An 18447-nucleotide genomic window follows, 5' to 3' on the forward strand; every position below is an offset into this window, starting at 1 on the left:
TCTCTATATGATCAATTTGTGATCGACGGAGGTTTAATATTTGTAAAACTACTCTCCAGTCGAGAACAATCATCCACAATTACACCATGGTCTGGACAAATACACCCATTTCTGATTAGCTCTCTAGCTAATAGCTTAGCCAAGCTGTTCTCTGAACTGAATGAAATAGTTTGAGATCTCTCCTCATGACATCTCCATTTATAAGAATCTTTTGGGATTCTAATGATTCAATTGTCAAACCCTCAGGTCTTGTCAGTTAAAAAGAGATATTGCTTGAGATTTTGATCGGCGAATGCAGGAAAATAAAAAAGTTAATCTCAATTGTTACTGTGCGTTGAAGAGATTTGGCCTCCACCTCATCCATTACTTCCTGATAATGGAAACACTGTAGCATTATCCCTCTGAAGTCCCACATGAATCTCCATCATATCCATTTACATACTACATGTAATCACATGTGAACAGTGAACATATAGTTGAACTGTTCTCTTTCCAGGAAATCATTCTCTGTAGAGAGAATGAAGCCGTTCCGGTGGCAGGTGTATGAATGAGCAGACAGACAAAGACAAGCTTATCAAGAATCAGCCTGGTATCGGGTCCAACAGCATGGACAGCATCAGATGTTCATATCAGGCTAGCGCACATTCAGCCTTCAGTGGATCTTTAATCTATAGTTTATTACCTTCTTCTTTCATGGCATTTGATTTGGCCGACACTGAAGTTCAAAGTGAACCACATTTCCCCCGTACGCATACATCAGCAGCGGTGGTAAACTCCAACATGTTGACAGGAGGAGCCGACGTTTGACTGCGATTAAGTGCCGAGCAGCTCCACCGGCTGTTCTACACCCAATCATTCCTGTTTACTTTACTGTTCTGATTAATGTGGCCGTGAAAATTTACTGCTGGGGCGCTGGCAGCTTCTGACGGACGACTGGTGACTCCCGCCAGTCGTCACTAGATGGAGCCCTCTCCTGACTTTTATTGGGCCTGATCCAGCAGTTCACACTGTGTGTGTGTGTGTGTGTGTGTGTGTGTGTGTGTGTGTGTGTGTGTGTGTGTGTGTGTGTGACTGGGTGTGAGGGTGTGTGTGAGAGAGAAAGTGTGTGTGTGTGTGTGTGTGTGTGCATTATTCATAGCTGGATTCTTTAGCTGGCAAAACAAAGCGGCAGATATGATCAAACATGAAGAGAGGCTTTTATCCAGCTGTGGGTCTGAAAGGCAGTCATCAGAGAGGGAGACAAAGAGAGAGAGAGAGACATACAGAGACAGAGAGAGGGGGAGAGAGAGAGACAGAGAGGGCGACAGATTAAAGACTGAAAGACAGGAGAAGCGTGAAAGATGAAGAGGAAAAATAAAGACACAAGAGACAAAAACAGAATCCGTGTGTGATTTGAATGTGCACATGTATCTGTGTTTATATCTTTGCATCAGTGTATCTTTTGGCTGGGAGCGGCCATATTGTGTTCACTGGGCCTCTGAAGCGTATCGCTGTCATGTATCTTGATCTCAAGGCCTTCTAACAACACACACACACACACACACACACACACACACACACACAAACACACGTTGCATAGTGGGTTGTCGACATGACTCGCTCATCACAGTGTTGCGACGGGCAGCGGAGCTTTTTAATTGAGAAAAAAAAAAGACGGAGGGATAATTAAAAGTAAATCAATTAGTATTCACCTCATTACTGAGGGCTGCAGCACTGCTGACGTCGGGCTGTGAGAACAACATCTGTCCTCCTCCACACACTATCTGTCTTTTAAATACTGTAAATATATTACAGTCCCCCTGCTGTCAGAGAAGTGTTTCCCCTCTTCCTCCCACAGTTGATGGTCTGAGTGCCCATGTGTAGAACGATGTACGTGCAGAGCTGTTTTCACAGTCGCTGCTCAAGGTGTACATTTTCACCGTGCTCATTAAAGAAAATCAGAGGGCTACTGAAAGATTGGAAGACAGCCCTGGTCCAGTATTCAGCAACGCAAGTGTAATGTAGAAACTTGAAGCCTCCGGTCCACATACTGTGCGTTCGTGCTGTTGGGAATTACTGAAACTTTTTTTTTTTCCCCGACTGGGAAAATTCATGTGAATGCCCTCTCAAGTCAAAACAATTACTCAGACAGTCAGAGAACATGTTGGATGTATTGTACAGTCATTGTCTACTTTCTTTTTTCTCTTCCTTGTCACTACAATTTTGGAAACAGCTGTCAAAGTGTTGAGCGACTATGAGCGACAAAATGAAAAGCAACCTATTTTTGACGTCCATGTTGCTCCCACATTCTAACATAATGCACACCAACACACCAGAGTCATGAGCAAGACTTCCCAACTCACAAAATAGGATGAGTGAAGCATTATGAAAAAAATGAAAAATGTTTGGATTTTATATATCATACAGAATTTTTAGCAAGAGAGCAGCAGGTGATGTTTTAAGGATTTTACTTTGAAAATTACTCCCCCCCCGCAATAACCAGGTAAAACACACATAAGAGAATCTGTTTTAAGTCTTAATAGGTGTGTGGAGAGCATCTTAAAGTTTCATGGGAGTCACTTACTCGCGCTTTGTTTTAATTAATGATGGTTTTCAATGTTTATTGTCCATTTGTGATTCTTGTGCCTCATTCTAAGGATTCTGAAGCTACAGCTAATGTGGTACAGTTACCATGGTTACAGGTGTTGTTCTCTATCACAGGGTTTGATGAAAAGGTTCTGTTTACTTGTTTAGACACATAAACACACAGTGTTAATGTCACCCTGCAGAACAGAGACTGCTCACTTTATGTCACTCACGCTCACCTAGCATTAGACATTAAAACATGACCACAGCGACCTGTTGTCTCCACTGTAGAGCAGCTGATCGTTCATTCACTCACTTGTTAGAGGAAATTCTGTTCACTGTCTGGATTAGCTTGAGTGGAGAAGCTAAGGTGTTGGATGATGTGCCATCATTTATTTAACAAACATCAACAGCAGCATCAACAGCATCAACTTTTTCTCCTGGAGTGTCAAAAGTGAAACTTAATGGTCGGGCCACAGGCCAAACCCAAACACCTACTGTGTTCTATTTATTAAGTGTCAACTGACAACTTTTACCCCAAATGGATCACAAGTTAACTTTCCTTTACCAGGGTGACCATGTGCCAGGAAGTGGACAAAATGACTTGGTGATAGCGAGATTAGCCGGGATTTGCCAATGTAAATGCAGATGGTTTATGATTCTATACCCACTACACACTGTGCAATCAAATCAGTTACTTTGTAATGACATGTGAAGCAGAACATGGTGCTGGGATCTGCAGTTCCCCCCCCAAAGTCTCACTCTGCCCCTCTGTGAATAAGGCATTCACTGTGCTCAAAGAGCATTTTTACCTCACCCACTATGAAACAGCATGGACAGTGATTTTAGATTTTTTAATAAGTTACTCTTTGTTTTCAATATGAAACATCTGGCGAGCCAATATTAAACTTGTGATGCTTTGGCCAGCAGTGATCTAGTGGAAGCTTTATCTTTATGGTTGACATTAATCCTGGACCCCCTAGTCTTATTATCTAACTAAAATAATGTTAACGTTACATGAACAGCACTTGATATTGTTACATAACCCAACTTTTGTTTAACGCCAGCGTCCTGCAGTTTTTTAGCTGCTTGTATCAGCTGTTTTGTTGCAGGGCTATGCTTACTTTCTACTGAAATGAGGATGAATTTAGTCCATAAACTCTTGCGGGGACCTCTAATAAGATTACTGACTGAGGCCTTATGTAACTGACAGCATGGTGCTTCTTTCTAACAGTAACAAAAGTCAAAATAATTGGTAAATCAGCCTGGCCTGATCCAACAGACATGTGGCGTCAGGAATAAAACCAGTCTTGGGCAAATCAACTTGTCATTTAATGTGTGCTAAAGAAGACATGAGAGAAAGACCAGCATAATGTATTTACCATCTCTCAGCTATAACTTGTCACGGTTGTTGACATTGGTGATCAACAGGATAGGGTTCAACACATCTCTTGGCGAGTTACACCATGGATTTAAGGCTGTATGGCCAATCGATCCGACATGGTCATTATTCCAAAGATACAGACGTCAGGCATGTCATCCTCGTGTTGGTGAGAATACAAGGCTCCTCTTGAATCCATATTTTGCTCACGACAATCTATATTGTTTCCCATCCTGACTACATTGGTTTGACATCTGTTTCCTGTCTGTCCAAATCCCTGCTCCTCCTGAGGTTTTGTTATCTCTGTGGTAATAAAAGTGGTAATGTTTTTTTCATTCATGACCATTGGTTGGTTTGTCAGAAGCATTACACCAAAACTACTGAACAGTTTTCTGTTAAACCCAGATGGAAGATGGGACTTGACACGGATTAGATGCCATTGACTTCTGGTACGGATCCGAATAAAGGGACAGATCTGGGAATTTTCCCCACTTTCTTTACCATTGTGAGATAAGAGGGTTTTTTTTCCCCAACATTTTTGTTAATTTCTCAGCTAATAATGCATGGATCTTAATAAAAAATAAATCAACAAAAACAACTGGTGGATTTAGATGGCTGGTATCGATGAGTGAATACAATTTGACATAGATCTTAGATCTGGTGATCTTAAATGGTGGAAAAGCTGTTACAGGGGGTTTAAATGTTAGAGTGATACAGGGGTATAGAGTTTGATATTGTATTAAGCTTGATTCAACTCAAGGAGACCTCACCTGTCGAGCTCTAGCAGAGGTATGCGCATTTTGGCTTATTGGGAGTTTTTACTGAACTGAATCGTGGGTCCTTTGCTGCATTCACACGTACTTGGATTGTCGCATTTACCGAGCTGGAATGAATTTCTTCTAACTTCGGTGTGTTCATGTGTAAATCTGAATGTGGGAGCAACATGGACACCACAAAGATTTAGTTTTGCATTTTATAGGCGTTGACAGCTACTTCAAGAATTTGAGTGACAAGGAAGAGCGAGGGAAAAATTCTAATCTAAGTGGATACTGGCTGTATTTCTGGAGCATACTTTAACAGAATACATATTCCCACACATGTTAAAAAGTCTGTTCTACACTTTTACTTTTGCTTGTTTCTCTCTATTCCCTCTCCAACTCTGCCTGTCTCCCCTCCCTCTATTAGTCATGATCTGTTTAGTTCTCTTGTCTCCAACACTTTCTGTCTCTTTCTTGACGTCTCTTGTCCTATCACGCTCCCTCCTTCTCTCTCTATCCTTACTGTGACCTCTCTCGTTCTCTCTCTCAGCAGTATGTGTCAGTGTCTCTCTACCAGTCAGATCTGGGCTGTTTCTCCAGTGGATCTTCGCTCTAATTAGCTATCATCGCTCTACTTCCTGTCTGCTGACACAAACACACACACAGAAACACACACGCGCTCTGCTGGGACATGTACCAGCTCCGTGTGTGTGTGTGTGTTTGTGTGTGTGTTGGTACAAAGGTTTACCAGTTTCAGTTACATGACAGCGATGTGCTTCAGTGGCTCAGCTCAAGTACATACATGTTGTGTGCTACATTTTAGACAGTTAATTTAACAGTCTGCCTTACTTGATTCCTTCCTTTCTTACTGCCTTTTACTGTTTTCCTTCCTTTCTTGCTTCATTCCTTCCTATCTATCTGCATTTCTGTCATTCTTTCTTCCTTCTTGTTTTTCCTTTCCTTTCCTTTCCTTTCCTTTCCTTTCCTTTCCTTTCCTTTCCTTTCCTTATTTCTTGTTGCCTTTCCTTTCTTCCTACTTTCTTTCTTTGTGAATCCTTTTCCTCACTTCCTGCTTTATCTTTCCCTTATTCCTCTTTCCTTCATCACTTAATTTCTTTCCTATCTTTCCTTCTTTCACTTTCTACCCTCCAATCTTCCCATATTCATTTCTTCTTTCCTATCTACTTTACTTTAATTAATTATTTCTTCACTCCTTAACTTCCTTAATTCCTTCTTCCTTCCTTTCTCTCTTACTCTCCACCTTCCCTCCTTCCTTCCTTCAAACCTATTTTCCTTTTTCTTCTTTTCTTTTGTTATTGTTTTTTCTTCCTTTCAAGTACCTCTAAGTATCATTTCGTCCTTTACCAGGATACATGCAGATATCCTGAGGTTTAATTCAATACCTTTTAAGACCCTTTTTAAGACCCTTTCTATACATTTTAAGAACTCATCGCCACTTCACTACTTTTAATACTTTAAAGGACCCTGCATACAGCCTGTTTACCTTTACCTTTTTCCTTCCTTTCTCCTCTTTCTTTCTTTCTTTCACTAGTTTAACTGAATCTGACACGTACTGGGACAGAATTCACTGCTGTCCTAATTTCCAGCATTTATGTGGGATGACGCTCCCAAAAAGACTCCCTCTTGACTGACACGTCTATCGTACCGCCACCTTGTCTGGTTTGGTGGTAGCAATTCTTCTTCTGTGGTGCTGTTGCTGTCACAACGGAACTTTATCGTGAGTGTAAAAATAGCCAAATCTGTCAAAGCCACAGTCTGACTATTGTAAAGTCAGAATAGGAAGGATTAAGTGTTGAGGTGAAAAATCAGGTGAAATAATAAAATACAAAAGACTTCAGATTTACTGCGTGTGATGTATTAGTCTTCGTACTTTGCTTTGAGGTCCTGAAGACGTGCTGCTGTGCACTCGCTGTGTGTTAGGGGGCAGAAATGAGGTGGTATATGATGCATTGCTCGTCCGTTTGCTTAAGACTTTTGTCTTTATCCTCTCACTTCCTCCCTTTTCTTTTATTCCCTTGACTCTCCCTTCTCCCTTTCTCAGCCCTTTCTTTCCTCATCAGCATCACGCCATTCTTTACCTCCCCCTTTTTGTTAACTTTCCAACCATTTCTCTCTTTCTTCCCTCTAATTTCTTGTTTTATTTCCTTGTCTGTTTTCATTCCTTCTTTCCTACTCTTTTGTATTAATTTCCATCTTTCTCTATCTCTTCCACAGCCCCTCTTTCCTTTTCCTCATTTTCCTCTCTTTATTTCCCTGTCTCTTTTCATTCCTTCTCTTCTCCTCCCTTAATTTAATGTCTGGCATTCTCTCTCCATCTCTTTTCTCACCATGTTTTTTCCCTTCATTACCACGTCATTCTGTCACTCTTCCTCCTTTTGTTTCCTTTACAACCATTCTCATTCTCCTTTCCTCTTATTTGTCTTTATTTACTTGTCTCTGTTCTCATGATATTTTTCCTCCTCATTTCCTTCCCCAATCTTCTCTCTCAGGCCGCTTCATCTTTCTCACCCATCACCGATGACTCACAGATCATAACAACAGCAATCACACGGTGGAAATACACTCACATGTGTAAAAACATTAAAAATCATTTAATGTCTGATCATATCCAGCACATATCCAGGAATACAAGTGGGATTAACACGCATAAACACATTTACACACACACACACACACACACACACACACACACACACACACACACACTTGAGAACATTTCTCTATGCAGACTGAACAGTTGGTGAGGTGTAATGAGCTAATCTTCAGCTACCTCTCGCTCTCCTTTGACTTACCTCCTCCTTCTCTCCCTCCCTCCTTTTCTCTTTCCCCTCTTTGGTCTGCTTCTCTCTCTCTCTCTCTCTCTCTCACACAGGTGATTTATTGGTTGTCAGGTTGTTCTCTGCTGCAGGGGCTTTTGGGACGCCGTCAAGGTGCCCAGTGGTCAGGTAATGACAAGTGTGCGCGCGTCGATGTGTGTGTGTGTGAAGAGTTTCGCAAGCTGTCTGTCCAAAAAAGTGTCAAGCATCTTCCCTTGCAGCGTGAATGCGTGTGTGTGTGTGTGTAATGATCATCTTTACACAAATTTAGCTTTAGATTAATTAACATTTAGATTAATTTATCAGCCATATGATATACGATAGTGACTGGCTTGCAGCAACGCACCACCTGTATTGCGTATATATCTGTGTGTGTGTGCGTGTGTGTGTGTGTGTGTGTGTGTGTGTGTGTGTGTGTGTGTGTGTGTGTGTGTGTGTGTGTGTGTGTGTGTGTGTGTGTGTGTGTGTGAGTGTGCAGACCTGCTTGCCATCCGCCATGTTGCAGGGCAGCAGGAGGACCTGGGAGGCAGGGAAGGTGGTGGACAGTGACAGACAGTGCTGCTGCTGTCGGATCTGCTGCCCGTGAGTGTACACCCACTCCTGGAGACACAGAGAGACAGAGAGAGAGAGAAAAAGAGAAATGATTAACTTTTCAATTCAGTTCAATTCAATTCAATTCAATTCAATTCAAATCAGTTCAATTCAAATCAATTCAATTCAATTCAATTCAATTCAATTCAATTCAAATCAATTCACTTAAAAGGTGTTTTATTGGCATGAAAGTTTTAACAACAATATTGCCAAAGCACCTTGTGGGGGGGGGGGGGGGGCAGTTAACCTCAGTACCAACTGATATAGAGGACTCTGGGCTCAGCTCTTGAGTTTGGAGGGCTTTGGAGTAGAGGGTTTCTCGGGGGCTGGATTTCAGTTGGTTGAAAAAGTTGAGCGTTCGCTTGTGAATGTTGAATCAGTGGGTATCTGCCTAATTCTGCTCTACATGCATTTGTTGGTGTGTTTCTGTGTACGTGTAAAATGAATCTGCAGAATTCTGCATGGAAAGATTTTGTTGGATATTTGTCCAGGTGGGTATAGCTCTGATGACTGAGTGGACCCCAGACTTCATTACTGTACAGCGCAATGGGCTGGATGACACTATCAAATATTTTAAGCCAGATTTTGACTGGAATTTGGAAATTATAACATTTTCTCTTAATTGCATGTAGGGCTTTTCAAGCCTTTTCTTTCAGTGCATTCACTGCCATGTTAAAACCCCCTGATGCTGTTATGGTTATACCAAGGTAGGTATAACTCATGCTATGTGCAATGACATGTTTATTTATGGTAAAATCGTGTTTGTTCACTTGACATCTGGGGCATTTTTGAAAGATCATGACATTGGTTTTCTTCATATTTACTGCCAGGGCCCAGTTCAGACAGTACCTTTCTACCATGTCCAGCTGTTGCTGTAGCCCCTGATCAGTAGGAGATAAAACAGAGACTTCAGCTCTCTATCTAGGAGAGAGAGGCCAGGAGCAGCACATTGATCCAGCTCAACAGCAAGTTCATTTATATACACATTAAATAGAATTGGATTTAAATTGCAGCCCTGGTGTACACCTCTTCTCTGGGTGAAGAATTCAGTTTGTTTGTCTCCAATTTTAACAGCACACATATTTTCCAGATACACTGATCATACATTTTGCCCCCTATTCCACAGTGTAGGAGCCTACAATAGAGTCCTTCATGCCAAATGGAGTTGAAAGTTTTCTTGAAATCAATGGATTCTTTTATTTGGGAATACTACAGAATAGTTTACCTAGACACCTGCTGACACAGATGCCCTGGTACTTATTAGGGTCTGATTCGTCCCCACTCTTATGAATGGGGGAAATGAGCCCTTTGCACCAGATGTCAGGAAAACACCCTGACTGTGGCACAGTATTGAACAACTTCTGCACCCTGCACCCTGCATCTCTGGGGTGCTGCATTCGAGCATTTCGTTCTACTTTATCACTTCAGTGTTTCAAATGTTGCTCATCAGCTGGGTTTTTGAGAACTGACATTTTTCGAGGGCTGCTCCAGCTTTAGTTTTGTTTCTGATAAGCAGTCGGGAAGATAAGGTCATTCAGGGAGAGGAGTGGCAGTGACATTTAGTTTATTTCAGTATATTGGTTATTCACCTGTATTTCCATTGTGTACTCCTGTGTATTTAGAGTAGAGCAGTGCCTCATCTGACATCTCTATATACTGAACATCCGATTTTATAATACAAGTGCAGTACATGAACAGAATGATGCTGGTATTTGATTAATGAACATGTTATTCCAAAACCAAGCACATTAATCTTCAGTTGTTGAAGCCTCTACACCTGGAATTTCAGGTTCCCCAACCAGATGTGGGAACATGTCTGCGGGGATTTTAGTGAGGTTCAACACAGATGATAAGGGTGATAAGCTCACCAACCCCATCGTCAAAAGAAATATATATTTTTTTTTTATATTACAAACATGTTTTTGGTTTAAAGCCCCACTCTAGTGTATTTGGGCATCTTTATGGTACTTCATATTTTTCGGAAGATCCTGACAATATTGGTGAGACGCTGTCAATCTTTATTTGGACAAACAACTTAATTTTGTACACAACACTCAAAAAAAAAGGTAAGCTGTTGCTGAACATTTTGAAAGAATGAATCAAAAATTGATGAATGGACTGATCGCTGAAACTCTACTTGGGACCTAATAAAGGACACCGATACCTGGCGCTTCACAAATGCTTTTCAAACAGCACAGAGTCTACCAATACTTCTTTGGTTTTAAAAGGTTGGTTAAAATGATTAATAACTAAAACTCAAAAGTTAATAGCCTTGGCTCACTGTATTTTCCACAATCTCTGTGCTTGAAAAGCTGAAGGTCTTCATCTCTAATTCTCTTCCCCATTTTTTCAAGTAACGGTAAAATAATTGACCTTAATATTACCCAGAGTTCTTATTCAAAACTGGGTGTCAAGGGCCACAAGTGCACCCAAATAATTTCTGCATACTCTTAACTGTCATAAAATGCTGGCAGCGGACAGCCATGATTAACAAAGATAAAGCAGCCAAAATGGAATTATGACAAGAGATATCAAAGAAAAGAGATTGTAGTTGTTAACTGATGCAAACTATTCTAATAAAATATATCACTTTTCCAAAGACAAAGAGAAAAAGTCAATTGTGCTTTAACATCTGAATATTTTGTATTTTAGAAAAAACGTTTGACTTTTCCTCTTTACATATCTGAACTTACTCCTCCTTTGAGGGGAATTATTTTTATTTGGCGGCAGACGTAGCGAGACGAAACAAAGATGTGAGAAGACAGGAACAGACAGAGGGGGAGGCTGGAATGGGGAGAAAAGGTGTGTTAGTGTCTCATATCTGCAGAGAGCCTGCAGTTTTCTGCCTGGATTTTCTTAGTTTCTCACTATGTTGCTGCTCGGGACGTTTTACCAACCCAACATGTGGCTATTTGACGTCCTGGGAACTAGACTCATCACTCAGCTGTCTTTGTGGGGTGTTTAGGAAGAGCTGGGACAAATCCTACTGATTCTACCTTAAAGTTTAATAGTCTTTGAATTATATTAATGTAAGGTGAGCTCCAGTCAGCCTTGACCAGAAATGGCTGCTAGAAATGACCTTCAGAGGGAGACTTTTTAATTTGATACTCTGAGTACATTTCAGAGCCTGTACTTTATTACTTTTACTGGAGTAAATACCTTGAATCAGTACTTCTGCTTTTACCAGAGTCTGTTTTTACACAAGTATCTGTACTGCTACTGGAGGAAAGAATGTGTGAATGTTTGCCACCTCTGCATAGATGTAGTCTTTAAAAAATTCAAACACACACACTCACACATGTTGTTACTGGCAGCAAATAATAATGAGGTCGCGGTTTAACGTAACGCCACCCTGATGTATTAATGATCATGTCGGAGAAGGACGTGTGAGGAAAGGAAATGTGAGCTCAGAGGGGAAATAAACAAACACACGCACACACACTCGCACATGCATGCCCACACACACACACACACACACACACACACACACACACACACACACACACACACACACACACACACCCACACACACACATACAGAGAAAACGTATAACTAGGTCAGGGTTATTATAGTAGCTAAATTCAACTTGTCCGGTGTTTGTGTGTCTCTGTGTGTGTCTCAGGGTTTTCCACACCCTTGGGGGACAGACAGTATAAGGGTCACACCAAAGTGAGTCACATCTTGACACATCTAGAACAAATGCATGTGCACACACTGATATTTCAAATTAAGACATAAAGAGGTGGCACATATTTTAAACCATGATAGCCAGTAGTCATCTATTTTAATTATTACCATGTTAAGGGTAAGAGTTGGTTAACCCAAACATATCAAATATGCAATGATGATGAACACAGAAAAGCAGCATTGTCATATTTAAGAGGCCGTTGCAAGGACATTTACTAAGTCTGCAAATCATTTCTGGAGCTTCACAGCCAAAAGAGTGTTGCAGCATTCTCCTAAACAACTGAGGTCTGGTGTAATCCAAGTCTAAAGAAGCCGAAAGATCCCAAGTTGATTTGAAGAGAAGCTGCGGTTGTGCCCACTTCAGACAGGGTGCAGAGCTTTTAGCTTTGCTGCTACATTGAAGATATAGGCTCATGAAAATAACATCTTTTTCATATCAATGTGGGATCTTAGGGATTCTGAAGACTTGAATTAAGCAATTTAATGCCTTTTGGTTCTATTTTTGTAATGTTTTAAAACAAGTCTCCGGCTCCATTGCTGTTTTGCTGTGAAGCTCCAGAAATGTTTTGCGGACTAGGAAACTTCACCTGGCTTTCCATCAGCATAGCAGGAGGACTGAGATGATCGGGATACTTCCTTCACCACTGGCTGACTGGCAGTTCACTTGATAAACAACTGAAAGGACTAATCCATTATCAATATAGCAAGTACACATTTTTTTCCTGATTGGTTACTCAACTACTTATTTCTGCTCGTGATGATTAGTGATTTGTTAAGAGAAAATAAATGAAGTATTATTACATAACTATACGTCATCCTGCATTTAGAGACACATACATCTACGGTGAATTATTACCATAATCATACTGCTATAAGACTGCTCATCGGCCCGTGTGGAGTGATGGAGGGTGAGAGTTGGTTAGTGGAGGGACAGCGGGAGGTCTTTTCAAAGCAGCCCGGTGATATATGGAGCTTTATCTTGAATAACTCAACGCTGCGGGATTTATTTCACCGTATGATTGATTTATTGAACTGCAGCAGAGAGAATGACATTGGAGGTTAATTGGTGCTGTAGCTCAATATATCTTCTCTGCTGGAGCCTCCCAGGGTTCAGCTGGTGCCTTCACATGCACACCAAAGATCCAGTCTGAACCCGTCACAATTTGTGGAACAAAATCAATTTGCTTTGCCTAAATATGTGATAATGTAAATATCTTGATATGGTTTCTTTGATAATTTCACACCTGTCCAGTTATTATATTTTTAAATATTATTATTGTTAGTATTAACACCATAATTATACTACATATATTACTGCATGCTCCTACATCATAATATCAACAATACCTTGTAATCCTCATTGCATCACTTCTACTCCTAGGATATTGTTATAAGCATTTTCATTTACATGTTCAATAAATATTTCAATTTTAGTTATAATATTTCTTAAATTCAGTTCCAGCAGAAGATTTGCAACAAGGCAGAACTGTTTAAGAACACTGCAGTGAACAGTTGCAGTCTTCTAATCGTAGCCCACAACTCAGCACACCAATTCGCCAGTGGCTGGTTTTCAAAAAACATAAAGAGCACATCATCTGTGTCAACAGCTATCAAATAACTTGTAGCAGAATTTGGCTGGTCATGACACTTACGATCTGTCAGCAGCCTTAAAAAAATAAAAAAAAAAGAAAGGAAAAAAAGGGGGGCTGAGGAAAGACTTAGGAACAACTGTGACTGCATGACACAAACCTTAAAATGTAAATTTACCGATAAACTGCTCACACTCGCTGCCACTCTCTTTCTCTCGCTCAACCAGACACTCGCTACCCACTCATCTTTTAGTTTCGCTGTTTCATCAGTCCTAGAAATACAACTGTAGCAAGAAGCTCACTATCCCTGTCTTCATTTATATTTTAAAGCGCTACAAATTATATCCGGCCGCAAAGAAAAGCCTAAAAAAGGCTGGCAGTTCAATCCAAAGTACAGAGAGTCGTTCCTATGGAGACTGTACAGTGTTTTGTGTATTAGCATGTTATCAAAAGGTTTCAGACCGGCACACTGCAAGTAGTTGCAAGCCTCATTGTGAATCTTTGGTCTGTAAAGGGCTTTATTTTCCACATGTACATAGAGATATATCTATTAAACATGCCTCACACACTTGTTTACAAAAAAAACAGATATTTAATTTGTGACTTTGGTCAGTAATATCAGTCACTAAAGTAATATAATAACCAACAGTGCAGAGGGTTTTGCACTGTGTATGTCTTTCTAAATTTGATTTGTTTTCCCTTTGTATATCTGTGTCCTTGCTTGTGCTGCTCTACTTAATTTCCCAGAGGCAAGCAGGATCTTATCTTATCTGAACACATGTTATCTTATCGCATCTTATTCAGGCACGCCAAGGCTCAGTATTGTATTTCTGATCCAAACACCACAATCAAATACAGTGGAGCAGTCAAGTGAATTTATACCCAAGGTGTACAGCTTACTGTAGTTGGGTGACCACATTAATTGCTTTTGGGATAAAGGAACCCTTGTAGACCTTTTTCTTTGTCATCAGTGCCCTGAGAAGAGCAACTCAAACTCAGGGAGGGGAGGATGTGTTTTGTCATTAATGATTGGCAGAACTTCCTAACGAAGACCTTCTGTAAAGATCATCTAGTGTCTTCTTTGCTGCTATATGCTAGCAAGCTTGTTTATATTCATGTACATATGTTAGTGGCAAGACCAGACAGACATACACTTCACCAAAAGTGTCAGGACTGACCCCAAATCCTTTCAGTCCCCCTAGTCTTTGACTAAATTTCTTATACATAAATCAGGGCTGTCCTGATGTCAGATTTTTGCGTCTTGATTATTACGGCCAAACAAATTCAGGATAAGGATACTATAGTGATATCTATAGGAATTCAAGAAAGAGTAGAGTGTATGTGGTTCTTAGTGTTTTAAAAATAGCGATTTTGATGCTAGCGTAAAAGTGCCCCATGCCCTCCCATTGAAAATGAACTTGACCCGAAAACGAAAATACGGTCAATCTTGTAAGTGCCTCTTTAGTTGTAATTATGCTTTTACATGATGGTTTGACTCATATACATTTACAAAAAAAAAAGCCTAGGTTGCATTTTGGCGAGAGTTTCACTTTAAAGCAGTTGACAGCTTCCACAGTTTGGTAACACAGTATCTGTGATGACAGCAAGTCTGTTTGGGTACTCCTGCACTGATTAACAATGAGTCAGTCTCACACCAATGTTCGATCTCGGAAAACTGAGAAATGGCCAGAAACATCATCATCTTTATGGAAAAGACACAGGAAAGCCAATAAATAGCTTGAAATTGTTGTGTAGTGTCATTGCACTGGTGTACACTGAGTATAGTCCAGGAGATAAAACACAGAGGCAGATCAAAGTGAAAACATGATGCCAGCAAGGAGATTATAGATATGAGGTTTAAGCAGTTTTAAGAAGATGACTTAATATAACTACAGTTACTAGTTTGCAGGTAAACACGCTCAGTGGTTGTGTTGTTAAACGTTAAGCAGGTCACCTGCATGTTGACACCTGCAGCCGCATCTACCAAGCTTTCTCTATTCTGAGAAAGTTGACTTGAGCTGCTCAACATTCACAGCCACCGTAACCGCAACTTCATGCTTGTGCACTCATTACATTTGGTCCAAATTGTGTTCAGAATGATGTTTTTGTGGCTCAGTGGGTCGAATTTCATGCCCGTCACTCTCCTGCTCTCCCTCGTCTTATATCCCTGCTCTGTTGTACACAGCTGTCACCCTTAAATTAAGTGAAACACTAATAGAAGAGCAGAATATATTTGACTTCGAGATGACTGACATCACAAGCAGTCCTCTCTGTTTTCTGCTGCTGTGGGTTTACAAATTGCTCTCTCCTCTTCTGCTATTGATTTTTCCCTGTATGTGAACACTGGCGGTGCTAAATGGAGGCTTTAAAGAAATCCTCTCTTTGTTTCTGAGGGGCTGAAACCAGACTCTTTATGTTTATGGTGGTCGTTTCAGATCATTTACACAAGGTTCTGCTATTAAACTATTGTAGATGCTCTCAATATGACTAATGTGGTCTTCAAGTGTATTATGCAATTAAAAAAAACGAAAAAAACCCTCTGTTTTTTTTTTTTTGTTTTGTTTTTTTAAATAGTTCTTCTGTCATTATTGATTAGTTATGATATCACAACAACGTGTGCTCCAACAGGCTTAACAAAGCAGGAACATCAGACATACGGAATAAGATAGCTTGTTTTACTATTAATTCAGACATAGTATGCAATGCAGTGTACGGTTCACAGAGTAAATTGTCCGCAATAAAGTTGATAAAATTACAACTTCATCACATCACTTATTGGTTTGGGGGCTACTGTTTTGTAGGTTTGAGTCTGGCATTGAGGCCAAACGAGGAGGTGGACCTGGGGAGGTAATCCTGATTGAATCTGATCGGCAACCCAAGGACACACCACGGTGCTGATTTATTAATCACAAGGTAGCCACACCTGAAAGCATCCCCTTGATTTATCATCCATTTTAGTCTAAATGGGACCATAATTTACAAAATGAACATCATGCTGTCTTGAAGAAGACTTTAAATTAGGGACTGAGACCATAAAGTCATTAGGAAACTGTTTACTGAGGTAATAAATCAAGTGAGAAGTAGGGTCATTTTCTCATGAGCTAACATAGTTTAGACAACAAATCCACTTGGTTGGTTTGGCTTAAAATACCTGTGTTTATGTCACTCACATTACTTCAATTACAGACATATCCATGTTATGTTTGCTATACATGTGACGTAAATCATCTACCTTTGTAAAATAACATAAGTCCTTGTTGACTTTTGCTTTCATACTGGACATAAACAGTGGTCTTCCTATTCCACAGTGGTCCTCAGTATCATTTCACCTAACTTCCTCCCTTGCTGCTGTAATAATTACTTCAGCCACTAGGGGTCACTGCCTAAGAGGAAACTAATAAGTATGAGGGGTTATAAGCTGCTTTCACGGTCGACCTGCATGGTTGTGTTATTTTATTTTTTCTAAATGACGGACTGATTTACAAAGAATGACACATTAACATATTCTGATTTGTCCCCTGATGGTTAACATTTGGTTAAGTTAGGACCCCTACTATTACTTGGCAAAGGTTCATGAAAGACTGAGGAATGGGGAGGAAGGATTTAAGAGGAATGGTTAAAAGAAAGAAATACAGACTTTATGTAGGAAACATAATGCCAAAGTGTAAATATGTAACACAAACTACGTGCCCTCTATCATCATGATTTCCTATGCCCTGTTGCCCCACTGCATACATGTGGTGCCCTATTATTGCTTTCTTTTTTTGGCCCTTGCTCTTAAAACATCCTGAGTCTGTGACTGGATTTAATAAAGGAGATTTTTCTTTATTGTAGGGTTTTCTTTTAATTGGATATTACAAGGATGTTCGCAACACCAGGGGAAGAAATGCTCATTTTTCAAGGGAGAAACTGACAGAAGAGAAAAATTAATCAAATTGTTTACATTGAAATTCATTCTCCCACCTGGGAGCCATTCAGTTCAAACCAGGCTACCGAACATGAACAAACAGGAACCTCCCTTCAGGGCTCCTCTACAGTAGCTGGTAAGAAACTTACTCAATCACTCTCTCAACACACAGAAGTTCTCCCTGTGAGTACAGGGATTTAAACCAGCAACCCTCGCGGTAGCAGACCAGCTTCTCCAGCCTTCAGGCATTTCAGCTGCTGACATGTTGGCTTTCAGTAAGGCGGCTTGTTAGAGCAGATCACAGCCTCCACACTCGCTCTAAACATGGAATAATGAGAATCCTACGGGTATTAATTATGTCTGAGAGAGGACTGAACATGGACGAACACACACACACACAAGCCTGCACACACACACACACACACACACACACACACACACACACACACACACACACACACACACTCTGCTGTTTGGTGTTATTTTGAAGACTCTCTCTTAGAGACTTCTTCTCTTACAGTAATGACCGAAGAGAAGAGAGCGAGAGAGAGGTGAGAAGAGGTGAGCAATATTTTCTCATCCATCTCAATTGATAATAACTGCTTTTTTCCCTGTATTTCCTCTATTATACTCTCAAACTGCCTGTTTCAGAGTGCAGCCTGAATCTGAAAAAAAGCCACTATGTGTGGAATTTTTCATGTGACTTCATGTGAACACATTTTCACTTGATTCTGATGCCATATGTTTTGTTTGCAAAAATAATGACCATTAGAACAACACTGTGTCACTTTTTACCTCAAAATAACAGCTTCAAAATCATGACGATGGACAGTGTGTTATAACAGGGTGAATGGTGTCACTTTTGTCACTATGTGTCTGAATCACGTAATGTCACAGAAATGTTCATCATCTGGACTCGAGTGAATGAAGTTGAGCAGAAAGGAGGATCTGCTCATCCTTAGAAGAATACAATGAAATAAACTGTACAAAATAAGGAACACTACTTTTTGTCATGTTTATTCATTTATATTATTATTAGCAAATTTAAATTGTGTAACAATTGCTTATCGTGCAAATGTCCTTGTTTTATTCCAGGATTTATATGATCTTTAATGATCTTTTCAGTTTCCC

General features: G+C 40.2%; 1 protein-coding gene across 6 annotated transcripts in view; it reads right to left on the reverse strand.

Annotated features, from left to right (window-relative positions):
- The window catches only part of galnt14 (UDP-N-acetyl-alpha-D-galactosamine:polypeptide N-acetylgalactosaminyltransferase 14 (GalNAc-T14)), a 189248-nt gene that overhangs the window by 4469 nt on the left and 166332 nt on the right, over nucleotides 1–18447 (reverse strand). For 5 of the 6 annotated variants that reach the window (XM_037087297.1, XM_037087298.1, XM_037087299.1 and 2 more), the window contains one exon: nucleotides 8022–8141. In XM_037087297.1, coding sequence (XP_036943192.1) covers nucleotides 8022–8141 — 120 coding nt within the window. Of the gene's footprint in view, nucleotides 1–8021; nucleotides 8142–17239; nucleotides 17635–18447 lie in introns of those variants that run through there. The other variant, XM_037087301.1, reaches the window with a different exon arrangement.

This window comes from Acanthopagrus latus, chromosome 22, assembly GCF_904848185.1.
Source record: "Acanthopagrus latus isolate v.2019 chromosome 22, fAcaLat1.1, whole genome shotgun sequence".
In the NCBI taxonomy this organism is placed as follows: domain Eukaryota; kingdom Metazoa; phylum Chordata; class Actinopteri; order Spariformes; family Sparidae; genus Acanthopagrus; species Acanthopagrus latus.